Here is a 12,952-nt window from a genome sequence, read left to right as displayed (position 1 = left end):
CTGATCTCTTTCGGTGTCTGGATTTGATCCACCAAATGATCGGCCACACCATACTTCATGTGTTTTGAAGCATTATTGTGATCAACTGCACCATTATGTATATGGCTTGAAGCATTATTGTGATTGGCCACACAATACTCCATGTGTCTCACATCATTTTTGTGATCTGCAGCACCGTACTTCATACCAGATCGATTGATCGGTTGCGTCTGATCGGCAGTCCCTCTTTGCGAGCCGATCCGTGCTGGTGTGTAGCCAAGATCAACCATCTTGATGGTAGTCTCGGCGATGTTTTGTCGAGCCATGACTTTTGACATAATATCGTTTATGCTTAATAGGCTTTTTCCTATGTCCGACCTGATCTCTCTTTGAACAGTCATTTTTTTTGTCAAGTACGGTCTTCATGGCTCTCGCTAATTGGTCTCCTTCATAATATCTTGGCCGATTTTCATACGTGATCTTATTCCTCATGGTTATGGAATCGGCCATTGATAATGTTGAAGGATTTGGGGATAGGAAACGATTATCGTCACTCGAATCGTCATCTTCGAATTGGTTGAAATTTTTGACTCTGAGATCGACCGATTTCCTTTCTGTGGGAGGTATAGTAGTTCCCTCGTGCGACAGTTGGTTCTTGTCTCTCTTGGTCATGATCGCTTCCAAATCAGAGTCTAAATCTCATGGCGTCTCGCTTCCTTCGAATAAGCTTGATCGACTCATTGAGTGTGTATATCTTTTAGCTCTTTAGTACCGATTTTTGTGCTAACCATAAACATGTCCCCAGTGGAGTCGCCAAAAGATGTTCGCAGGGAAATAATCCGCCACTCGAATCTTTGAATTTATGATTGGGATCTGTTTCGGTTTGATGCTTTAATCGGTCAAGTCGGTCAAGTCTCGCAAAATAGGTCTTGCAAACTTGTCATGATCCGCCGATCGGCCAAATGGCTCGATGAGCTGATCTCCTCCGGTGTTTGCAAACTTGTCTCGCAAACGAACGTGTCTCGCAAACGAACGTGTCTCGCAAACGAACGTGTCTCGCAAACGAACGTGTCTCGCAAACGAACGTGTCTCGCAAACGAACGTGTCTCGCAAACGAACGTGTCTCGCAAACGAACGTGTCTCGCAAACGAACGTGTCTCGCAAACGAACGTGTCTCGCAAACGAACGAAACAAAAGTGACCAGCTAAACTAAATCTAACAGTATCGATCCGGAGGTTAAGAAACCTAAGCGGGATTGATGTCCATCTACTCCTAAGTTAACCAACCGCAGGGGTTGTGGATAGAAAAGCACAGGGCTTTGAGATTGTGTTTTTGTTGATTGATTTGTGTTGTGCCTTTATTAATCTGAAAAAATAACTATTTATAGGGACAAATCCCCTAATAATAGGAAAAAGAAAACAACTAAGACTCAATGACTTAACTAAATTCTAACCTGATAAGACTAAAAGTCTTTTACTCGGCTAATAAAAAAACAATAATAAAAATGGCTATTGTGGGCCCAATCCCAATTCAGCCCGCTATGCTCCATTCTAACTGGCAGCCCATTGTCTTAAAGTTTATTTTTTGGACTGGTGTAAACAACATGTTAGATATGCATGTCGTCTTATCCATTTTAAATTGTGTCGTGTTTGAGTTAATTTTTTTGACAGAATTAGTTAAATTAATGTGTTTGTGTCAACCTTAATCGTAAAAACACAATGGATCGATATGATACAAACACGACCACCAACCCATTTTGATACTCCTAACTCTAGCCTAAATATCTAAATTCATTTTTATGACTCATACCCTTACCAAAAAGATATCTGAATTATCTTAAGCGTAATTTCACAAGTCTATTAATGACATATATAGTTATGATATATTAATATTGGGCAACTCCATCTCAAAGCCCTCATAGTTTCACTATTTTGTTTATCTGGTTATTTTCTAAAATATTATTTTTATCTAGTTCCAATATTTAATTTATTTTGATTTTTTAAGTCTTATTTAGGATGGATAAAGAGTATGCACTACACTCGTCGCGAAACACATGTGAGTCCGAACTGCAAAATGGACCAGATAAACAAAATTTGAAAATAGAGGGGCTTATTAAAAGATTAACTCATTTACCTAAATCCGCTTTATTATTTTCCATGTGGCAATGGTAATAGAAACCAAACACACGTGTACAAATTCCGTCTAAAAAACAGACCTATCAAATCAAATCGATGAAATATAAAGACCTAATGAATATAAAACTTTTAAAAGGAAAAACAAAACCAAAATGGTGAAAGTTTCTGGGTCTCAAGATAAAATTAACCTTAACAAGTTAACAAGTTACAAAAAAATTGTTACATGCTTCAAATTTCGTTAACAAAAAAATCATTTATATATAAAATGCATAGTTAAGGAGCTATTTAAATGCAAAATATATATTAAAGACGAAATGAAATAAAAGATAATAGTATAAATTTTTTAATTAAGTTAAACTTTAAATATTTAACGACGGCATTCGCGTTTGGTTATACGTTCCGAATTTTATCCACGGAAGGTTCACGAGGATACAAAATAAATAGTTAAATAACTATTTAAATGTAAAATATTTATTAAAATATTAAGAAAACAGGAGAGGAAGTTTAAAACGAGCAGTCACTATGGTGACATTGCAAAGTGTTATTGGCTAGAAATGTATAATGGCAAAATCTACAGCAGAAGAACACACTCGAAATTCAACAAAGTGGTGTGAGATCTGACTAACCTTGCTGCTCACGCTGTTCTCTTTTGCGTAGACACGCCGTTCACCGGTTCCCGTAAAATCTCTGCAATTCTGATCAGCCAACAAGCAAATTAGAACACATTTTTGATTAAATTTACTGTATTTGATTCATTTCGTTAATTGAATAGATCATCAATGAATATATTTAGGTTAGCGGGTGATATGACTCACCTCGCTAGCGTTCTAGTCTTGCTCCTTAAGATCCACACCATCAAATCTTGCGCTGGTACTCTCTCTTACTCCCTATTTTATTTTTAAATGTTGAATATAATGTTCAGTTAATGTGGGAATCTTGTGTTTTAGGAATCATGAGATGTCAATTTCATTATTTTTAACATGTGAGTGGAAATTAGGAATCAGTTCATTGTTATTGAGGTTCAATTAATTATAAATTTGGAATTGATAATTAGTTTTTGAAGTTGTTTAAGACTATAATTTACTGGGGCAATGAATCAACATTTAACTTCATTAATCCTGTAGGTACTAGTATAGCTAGTAGTATTTGAATTTTAAGTACTATAGTATTATGATTCAGTAATTTCACTCTATTATTCTAGAATGTAATTCTAGGTTATTGAATTAACCAACGTAAGTGCTAGGACGACACGATAAAGAATGTTAGTATTTCAAGGTAATTTAAGATTGTAGTTGTCAGTTGCGATTAGATAATGTAACGTGATCTTGTAATTGAACTCTGCATTACTTATACCAGTTGACATAAGTAAATAGGAGAGGTTTTTCTTCCGTGCTTTGTATCTCATGCTGACATAGAATCCAATAACTAAACAGCTGCATTACTTATACCAGTTGCAGTGAAACAATTCCTTTAAGGGCTGTTGCCTTATCCTTAATAGCGAGCGAGCCACATGGAATTCAAGTGGGTGGATGTTTTTTATCTTAAAAAATCCTATAAGCTCTCTTTTGAACTGAAATGAAACTCAAAGCTGATGGTTTTAAAATAATATGACAGAGCCTACTTTAACATTTCAAAGCTTGAATTCAGTGGTTAATCTACCAGACATAGTTTTTGGATCCTTAGATTTCATATAGAGTTGGATTATCCCTATTTGAATAAAAGGCAAAGTAGGTAAATGATGATCTAGCTGAATTAAGCCTTTTCTTAATTTCAGAATCTCAATAATTTCCTTGTTTCTTGGTGTTATAGTAGAATGGATTGGATCTGGCAGTTGAAATTCCCATTTTTTTTCTTATTAATATGTATAATCAGCAGGCTAAGGTCTGAACTTTGTGCTATGCTTCCAGAATTCTGATTATGAGTCGTCTTTCAATTCCTATTGCATGCACTATTCTTAGTGGTATTGTGTCTTGTCAAATTATTTTTGTGTCACATGAGTTTCAAATTTCAATATGCTGTACTTTATGCAGGAATTTCTTTGAAAACTCAAGAACTCTATGCTCTAGTTTTTGCTACTCGCTACTTGGATATATTCACGGATTTCATATCCTTTTACAATACTATCATGAAGCTAATATTTCTAGGAAGCTCATTTTTGATAGTTTGGTACATAAGGAACCACAAAATTGTCAGCAGGTCTTATGATAGAGCTCAAGACACCTTCCGCCATCATTTTATTATACTACCTTGCTTCCTCTTGGCCCTTATTGTGAACGAGAAATTTATGTTTAAAGAGGTTTGTTATCATTATATTTTCCCTTTTTTTCCTGTAAAGGGTTTTTTTTGGTTGCAAGCTATTTAATTTGTTTCACACATCTTTTCTGAACTCACTAAAAAAATTTAGATTTTGCCTGATTTGGCTTTCTTACATGATTTACAAAAAACTGTTCAGGTCATGTGGACGTTTTCCATCTATTTAGAAGCTGTTGCCATACTTCCTCAGCTTGTTCTGTTGCAGAAAACTAAAAATATTGACAACTTGACTGGGCAATATGTATTTCTTCTTGGGTAAGCTGTCATTTTACATTTTCCGAATTGAAATGGAAAGAAAACCAATAGCTTACGTCATAGAATACTAATGTTTTTGCCAGTGACTCCATCTGAAGAAATTTATGTATTGATTACTCAGTTTCTGTTATTGGGTCCGATTTTGACAACTTGAAAATATCAGTCAGAATTGATACATTTGGTGATACAATCATCACCAAGTCTTCCAAATAGATAATGTGAAAAATGATATGGGTCTTAAAGTTTTTAATTCTCTTCAAACATTAATAACTTGAATTTCATTTAGAAAAATGAAATTATAGATTTCCTTGTGATCTGTGGATTTTTTTTAGCAACTTAAAATTTTCTAACAAAAGGAAAACCCTATAACATTCTCTTTGAATTTCTTTCTCATTAATATTCATGAATTTCAAGTTTGAAAAAGTTTAATAGGAAATTTTTGTGAAAATGTCACACCATGTATTAACTGACATAGCTGTTGGTTTGAATTGAACACCAATTTTGCTAGTTTTCATTTTTACTTTTTTGATGAAATTGCTAGTTTTCATCTGAATGTTCACTATCGCATTAGTAAGTTCAAAATTCAATGCAGAACCATTTCAATTGGCGGGCCCAATAGTACAAAATTAAAATTTCAAGGGTTATATGAATCATCTAATGTTGAAATTATGGTCATGTGAGTACTTCACTTGGGGTTCATTTTTGCTAAAACAATTTCGTTGATGTCACAATTAGTTAAACTACTGTACTTTATATGTCTCACTTATTTCCAAGTTTTAGATTTCTTAGAATTTGACTTAATGTTACCATTATGCTGTTATGCTAGTAGGAATACAAATGTTGTTGCCCGCACGGGTTTGGTCTAGTGGTTTAAGTCTCAGCTATCTGGGCGCCACGGTCGCGGGTTCAAACCCCGGCTACGCCCTTTCTAAAAAATGGAGTGGTTGGGGCTGTTGACTATTATAGCCCGGATTTTCCAGGTATGTGGGCTTGCGGGCGGTCCGCATCCTGATGTTTGACAGTGATCCTCGGCTTCGGCTCAGGGGAGTGAGTCCTCGTCACTAAAAGAAAAACAAATGTTGTTGTCTTGTTGATGAGTTGCTACGTTCTTGATATTAGATGCTGAATAATATATTTGAGTTGTCCTTATCTTCTGCAGTGCCTACCGAGGTCTTTATATTCTGAACTGGATCTATCGCTACTTCACTGAGCCACACTATGTCCATTGGATAGGTAATAACACTCCTGTTTCCTGTGTCCTTGGGTGTGCCTCATGCACATATATGAACAAATTACCAGAGTCATGTGTATGATGATGCTAGCAAGTTAGCTCTTTAACGCTAGAGTGTTTATCTTAAATATTAATCCTGCATCCTGCTATTATGTTGTATGTTTGAGCAAGGACTGTCCTGCTTTTATAAATCCCTTTCAAATGGAATGAAAACCAGGAATGTTTTGTTGTAGCGAAATATCCAGAATGTTTTAGCTCTCTAGTTATATGACTTTAAACAGGGTCATAAATTTGCTACTTGCATGTTTAGGCTTGGCTCAGTAGCAGGTTCTTGCTTGATTCCCATGTAATGTGGTATTTGTTGAAGATGGCTTAATCATGGTCTGGTTTAAGGTCATGAATAATAAAAGTTCAACTCCTCGACTTTCCTCAATCAAGGATGCAATTATATGTGTTCTAGATAAGTAGATGAATCCTAGCCCTGGCAGTCATTCATTGTAACTTCATTCAACTGTTCTCTTATGAGCCTTTTTGGTTGTTAATTACTTGTCATCGCTACTGTTTTTATGTTTTTTTTTAATCCTTGGCTATTCCCACTACGGTCATTATTTAAATGATACTAAATTTAATCTAAAGCAACCGGAGTTCTCTTTCCCATTTCCAGGATAATTTAGGCATTGATGATCTCTATATTTGTCTGCAGCTTGGATTTCAGGGCTTGTACAGACATTGCTGTATGCAGACTTCTTCTATTACTACTTTGAGAGGTAAAGATCGTGTTCAAGTAATTTGCAGGATGGTTCATTGCCCTTGCCTATGCTTTATTACTTACCATTTAAATTGAAATTGGTGCTGCAGCTGGAAAAACAACAAGAGGCTCCAGTTACCAGCCTGAGTCATTCCGGGAAGGATAGAATGATGTTTTGATTCATCAACAACAGCAATAGCAGATCTAGTTTTGTTTCATGCTAATGATTTATTATTATAGCTTAGATTCTTTGAAAAGTAGGAAACATTACTTTATTTACATTTATTCAGATTTTACCTATGTAGCTGAGTTATGCCAGAATATTGTACTATTAGTTATTTTTCTTCATACGCTGTAGCACCTGTGAGTTATTCTTAGAAAATAGATATGAATCACATATTACAAAAACAGCTTGTCAAAATAGGCATTTCCCCTATTGAATTTGCTAAAGCACAACAGATTAAACCAGTTGAAATTGCATCTCAGGATGATAAATTAATAAGTTCAAAGTCGATGAAACAAAATATATAGAAAACCAGAGTACAGTCTGCATGAGTTTGATCTCCATTTACAGCAGCTTTTCCAAATAAACTAGTAGGGTAATAATATTTCAATCCACCTCCGTTGTATTCATCGGCTTAGTCAATGTGCACTCAAGCTATGCATCTCCACCTCCAGTTTGGTGCAGCATAGCATCAATTTCATCTCCATCTTCCATCTCAAGCTGTCACCAAGTCACAAGCAAGTTTATAATCAAGAGTTTGGATTCTAATAAATTAAATAATGAATTTTGAAAAGTTAGTCATTACTTATATATAGAGCAGCAAGTTTGGCTCTCCATAAACCAACAAATTATATTAAATTTCTATAGTAAAGAGTTTGAATTCTTAGTTTAAAAAGAATATAGCAATAAATTAAGAATATAATAAACTCTTTACTATAGAAATTTAATTATGAGTCGGTTCGATTCCTCCACATATGAAGAGCCAAAATCCACTCCCTACCGTGTATGTAATTAATTAAGAGTATATTAATCACTTACTTTTTGAGAGTATAACAATTATTCTTTTTCCAACATAAGAAGATGAGAATTAAAATCAAAAGAAAGACAAAAATAAATACATTGATAGTATTATTTAACGTTTATAGAAATATCAAAACAAAGAGTTGTAAATGAAAAAATTCATTACACTTAGATTAAAAGTTTAAATCTTTAGGTATAAGATGCTCTATAATTCAAAAAATACAATTTGAGATGCTCTAACATCTAAATTGACAGTTGAAGTACAATGCTTTTGCTACTTTTATTGTCTGATAGGAAGGCAACCAACGCAACAATTCAATTGGCATACTGATAGTGTATCTCTTCAAACAATACAATCTCATAAAGTCTTTCTTAAATTAAAAAACAGAAATGAGTTGGGATAGACGTGACCGAGGCTAAAACAACAAAGCTAAGAGCCAAGAACAGTGTAAAGATATAAACCAATCAGTAAAATTAGAATATGATTTTACCTCATCAGGAGTCTGTTCAGCACGCAGCCTCCTGCCATCAAACAGAAAAGCAATCGAGTTGAATTCTACTGATTGCCTATCACAGTAAGCAGTCATTAGTTTCCGCAGCTGCGTGCTTCTCTTGATCCTGAAAAACACCTCATTGCCATCCTATAAACAAAACAACCAAACAAAGAATTAAGCTATATAAACAAATACAAACTATCAGCAAAATCGACCATCCACAACAAGCAACTGCCAACATTCCAAGAGCTTTGAAAGCACAGGAAAAGGCAATTCTTTCATGATTTTCAAAGACGAAAAAAGTCTGATTATGCTAATAAACAATCAGTATCAGTCAAAAATCTATTAAAGCAAGTTAACATGAAAAGTCTACTCAATTGAGATCTAACATTTTCTTAATCTTCTATCATATGCAGCAACCAATTTGCTGATCGCAAAAACTATGAAAACGTAATCCAAAACATAATTCATTCAAGATTCCGTCTTATGACTTCTAAACTAGGTATCACGGAGACGGATAAGAAGAAATGAGACACTTGGACACGGACACGGCAAAACAGTGTTATTGTAAGCTTTCCTATGTTAAAAGTAAGTTGTGTCCAAAACACTTAGTTTCAGACAGTTTCCGAAAAGCCAAATGGTGATTAAATGAATTGTTCTTGCTACCTAGCTTCTAAACAAGTAAAGATTGAAACTTTAAGCTCCAAAATAATCATATTATAACCCAAGGACAGAACTTTTACACACTTTAAGAGAGAAAACACAAAGTAAAACAATTCAAAATGCCACAACTAAAACCTAAAAAAGCACAATCAACTAAGAAGAATAACAGCAGCTCAACTCAATTTTAGCATGCAAAACCAAGAAATAAGAAGCACCCACATCCAATTTCTAAATGCAAACCCTAAAGCCACCATCTTTTTCACCAAAAACAAAAAATAAACAAGACCCAGACCAGACAAAAACAAAAACAAAAACGAACACAGGCATACATACTTGTCCCTTCACTTTAAGATTAATATGAGCAGTTTGATCCACAGGCTTCTTGTCTTCTTCCTGACCACCGCCACCGCCTCCGCCGTCACCGGTTGCAGACATATTTATCACCGATTCTACTCTAGTTTAAGTGTTTACACTGTTTCTATTTCACTGCCAGTACAAATACTAAACACAAATGAGGAATTGAAATTTTCTATTTATGTGCGTTATATATACGCCATTAATGGTTGAATAAATATGCCTTTTATTTTGGTACTCGCGCTGGTTACGATTCAGTGGCAATTTCGTTATTTCACTTAGTAAGACCACACGGAGAATCTCAAAATAATGACGTGTCCTGCTTATGCGGCGAGTAATGGTGATACTTTTACAAGCGAGACTGTGGGATGTGATTTTTAGGAATAATCTGCAGTTAATTGTAATTTGGATTCCGTAATGGAGGAGGGAAAATCAAAATACTTTAAAATTGAAAAATAGTAATAATTAAAGAATGTCATATGTATAAAAATAAAAAATTAACATTTTCAGTTACATCTATGATAAATTATAACAAATATTTTCTTTGTTTCAATATAATTGTTATGGGATTTATTTTCCGAACAGATAAAAAGTGATAGAGTTAAATGATAATTTTAAGAGAAACTCGCTCGGGTGATGAGTTAACGGTCCGCATGTTTGAATTCAAGCAGGTTAGATCAGTGCACGGTGACGAACTTGAGGGACTGAAGCGTAATTAGCCGGAAATAGGCATAAAAATCCAAAGGGGTCAATAAAAGTTTGAGAAGTTGGACTAATTAGAATGTCTTAGAAGTTTATGCCAAATTTGCAAATTTGACGGGTTAAATTGACCATAAAAAAACTCTATTGGCCCTGGAAGCCCTTTTAGACATTTTCAAAGACTAAAATAGCAATTTATCCACATTTTTTTATGACATAGCTAATTTAGTACAAAATTAACTTAATAATTATCCTAATTTATATTTCAAATTAATCAAAACACACTAGCACACTACCTAATTGAAACGCCTAGTAACCCTAAACTGACCTATTTAAACAACTTTAGAAAACTCTAGCAGGGAACCGAACCCGACAATTAACACATAACTATCAAAAATACAAACCCTAAAAAATACTAAGTTTGGCAGAACCTACCACCACCACCACCACACACTCCAGTCAATCAAATAAGCTTCTACGCTTTGATTCAGTCAAGAATGCATTACTGTCTATCAATCCTAAGCTGGATTCTAAGTCCGGATCGTCAAAAAACGAGCCAATGAATCAGAACGGTACTTCTGAGGATCCAAATCATTCTTTGTCACTTTTTATTGCATATATACTAGAATTGTTAGATTCCATGGATTAGGATGCATGCGTAGCTTCTTTTTAGTATGTTTTCCATGAATTGCCATACTCACTGTATTTCCATGAATCGATATAAAAACATGTTTTTAGGATGCATTTACCAGTTTTAGTCAATATTTCAATTCCATAATTTTCCAGAATATTTATGTGTGTTTCTGTCTGCTTTTCGGTCGTTTCAACACGTCGTTTTTTTTACCTAACCAACGAACACACCAGCTCTTGGTGGCGCCTCCGCAACCGTAACCTAGCGCCGCCGCCACAATAAAGTGGCACAGATGCCACTCCAAGTGGCGACATGGTTCTTCAGCACCAGCCCCTCCCAAACTTTTTTTCCAATTTAAGATTGTATTTTTGTGTTTCCGAACTCGTTTGAGCTCAGAATTATACTTGTTTGAGCCTAAAAATTTGTAATTATTTGTAGGACATTATTTTGTATTGTAATAGACCTGTCCAAGTTAGCATCGTCCTGTCACTTCAGATCTGTGGGCTGTCACATTATACCCTAAAGCCCAAGCTTGCTAGAGACCAGCAATTTCGAGATGTGATTACGGGTTCATTTGAACTCGGAATCAACCCCGGTTGAAACTAGTAGACTCGTATCAACAAGACGAAGAATTTTTGTGCTCCGACCAAATCCAAATTTCGACCGCACAAACAACGAGACGCCATACGAGTGTCAGACACTCCGGTTCTTCAAGGTTAAAAGTATCTAACCTTGCATGTATATCAACTGTAAATGTGCATGTTTATATTGTTTATTGCTTTGAATGTGTGACACTCTTTTAATTAAAACATTATTTACTCGTAAGTTATACAAGCACAACAACTTCCATTTGATATACTACCATGAAATATAATATTTCATAACGACACAAAAGTTTTAACTTATAACATATCCATATACATCCATACTATCTCACTTTAAAAACACTTTGTACACAACATGCTACAAAACTCTTAGTACAAACGATCCATGTATTCATTTTATATACATAAACACTTCAAAATATGCACATGCAATGAATTCTCTATTGGCCCACCTGAAACGTCTATAAAATGCAAATACCGACTCAATGCAACTCTTTATATCCTGAAAAATAATGCAGAGGGGTGGGCCTGCAACTTAATAAGAAAATAGATATATTTATACTAAACATACACATTCATAAGCATTTCAAGTAACTAAAATATAACTCAAGCGATTATCCATTCAACATAAGCAATAATCATAACCAACAGCACAATCCAATGGTCAATTCAAGCCTAACATATTCACACAATTCCAATCAACATCAAGATTACAAAAGGATATTCAATCATGCGCATAATTCACATGTTGACCCAAATCGCCATCTAGCCAACCAACATACGATTTATTGGCCTCAATCGCACCTATAGGCAACCAATAACTTAATCTCAGGTTGTTGGCCCGAATCGCCATTTTAGGCAACCAACGACTATTCTCAATTCTCATCGAATATACTAATATAAGCATGACATGATTCTCATAACCAAACATCACTCACTTCAACATTTCAACTATAATTCACTAGCACATTTACATCTCAAATCAACTTACACTTGTAATTACAAACAAACGTATATATCAAGTATAACATTATCTATTCACTTACTCAATTCAACAAGTCTTAAACCCATGAAGTTCCTGACTTATCCATCGTATTTTCTTCTGGTCTATAAGTACATATTCATATATATAATCTCAATTCATTCACAAGATATAACTATATTGATAATTTACATAAACAAACAAACTTGTAACCACCCCTTTTACAAGGCAGATTACGTATACCGACTTCCAATTAGTATTATTTTTAACACACACATCATCTATGCACAATATTGATATATGTTCTGCATAATTGAGTCTAGTTTCATTTCCAATTGAAAGTACATCAATTGGATTAGTATAAAGAAAATTATGCAAAGGTTAAACTGTCTAAACATAGTGTACAACTAAATGTTCTCTTCTTATTCACCATCCAAATGATAGAATTAATCTTTGGTCAAAATTAAAAAGTTCTATATAACATCTTACATATTCCGTATAATTAAACTTGGTATCATTTGGACATGTATAACTCAATTTATCAATTTACAAGTAAATAAGATTGCAACCATAGCTCTGCATAGTAGCTAGATCATATACCATGTCTTTAAGGTGATATACATTTCAATATAACATAATTTTACAAAACCTTTCGGTGGAGTTATAGGTATATGAGTCTATAAGAGATAGCAAAAAGAACCAACTCAATTAGATATCTACACCATGAGTTATTCAAGTTTTAGTGATACCCTATCAGGCTGTATTGGCAGACAGAGCAATAAAATGGCGTGGACTATTAGGCCATGATTACGGCTGAAAATGATGAAACACAAAGCATA

General features: G+C 34.5%; 2 protein-coding genes across 2 annotated transcripts; one reads left to right on the top strand and one right to left on the bottom strand.

Moving 5' to 3' along the window:
* The first annotated feature begins 2,623 nt into the window (after positions 1-2,623).
* LOC126655733 (ER lumen protein-retaining receptor-like) lies at positions 2,624-7,009 on the top strand. Its single transcript, XM_050350013.2, has 6 exons — positions 2,624-2,984; positions 4,145-4,410; positions 4,567-4,682; positions 5,842-5,915; positions 6,617-6,680; positions 6,772-7,009. Exons 1-6 carry the CDS (start codon positions 2,894-2,896, stop codon positions 6,806-6,808), a joined length of 648 nt encoding a protein of 215 aa, XP_050205970.1. The 5' UTR covers positions 2,624-2,893; the 3' UTR covers positions 6,809-7,009.
* A 112-nt stretch (positions 7,010-7,121) lies between these two features.
* On the bottom strand, positions 7,122-9,367 carry LOC126655734 (small ubiquitin-related modifier 1-like). The gene is made up of 3 exons (XM_050350014.2): positions 9,176-9,367; positions 8,177-8,326; positions 7,122-7,385 (listed from the first exon to the last, which is right to left on the bottom strand). The coding sequence occupies exons 1-3, from the start codon at positions 9,275-9,277 to the stop codon at positions 7,320-7,322; spliced, it is 318 nt and encodes a 105-aa protein (XP_050205971.1). The 5' UTR covers positions 9,278-9,367; the 3' UTR covers positions 7,122-7,319.
* Positions 9,368-12,952: the final 3,585 nt, after the last annotated feature.

Source organism: Mercurialis annua, linkage group LG7 (genome assembly GCF_937616625.2).
Source record: "Mercurialis annua linkage group LG7, ddMerAnnu1.2, whole genome shotgun sequence".
NCBI classification, from domain to species: domain Eukaryota; kingdom Viridiplantae; phylum Streptophyta; class Magnoliopsida; order Malpighiales; family Euphorbiaceae; genus Mercurialis; species Mercurialis annua.
Note: the sequence above shows the minus strand (reverse complement) of the source record. Positions and strands in the feature narration are given on the sequence as shown.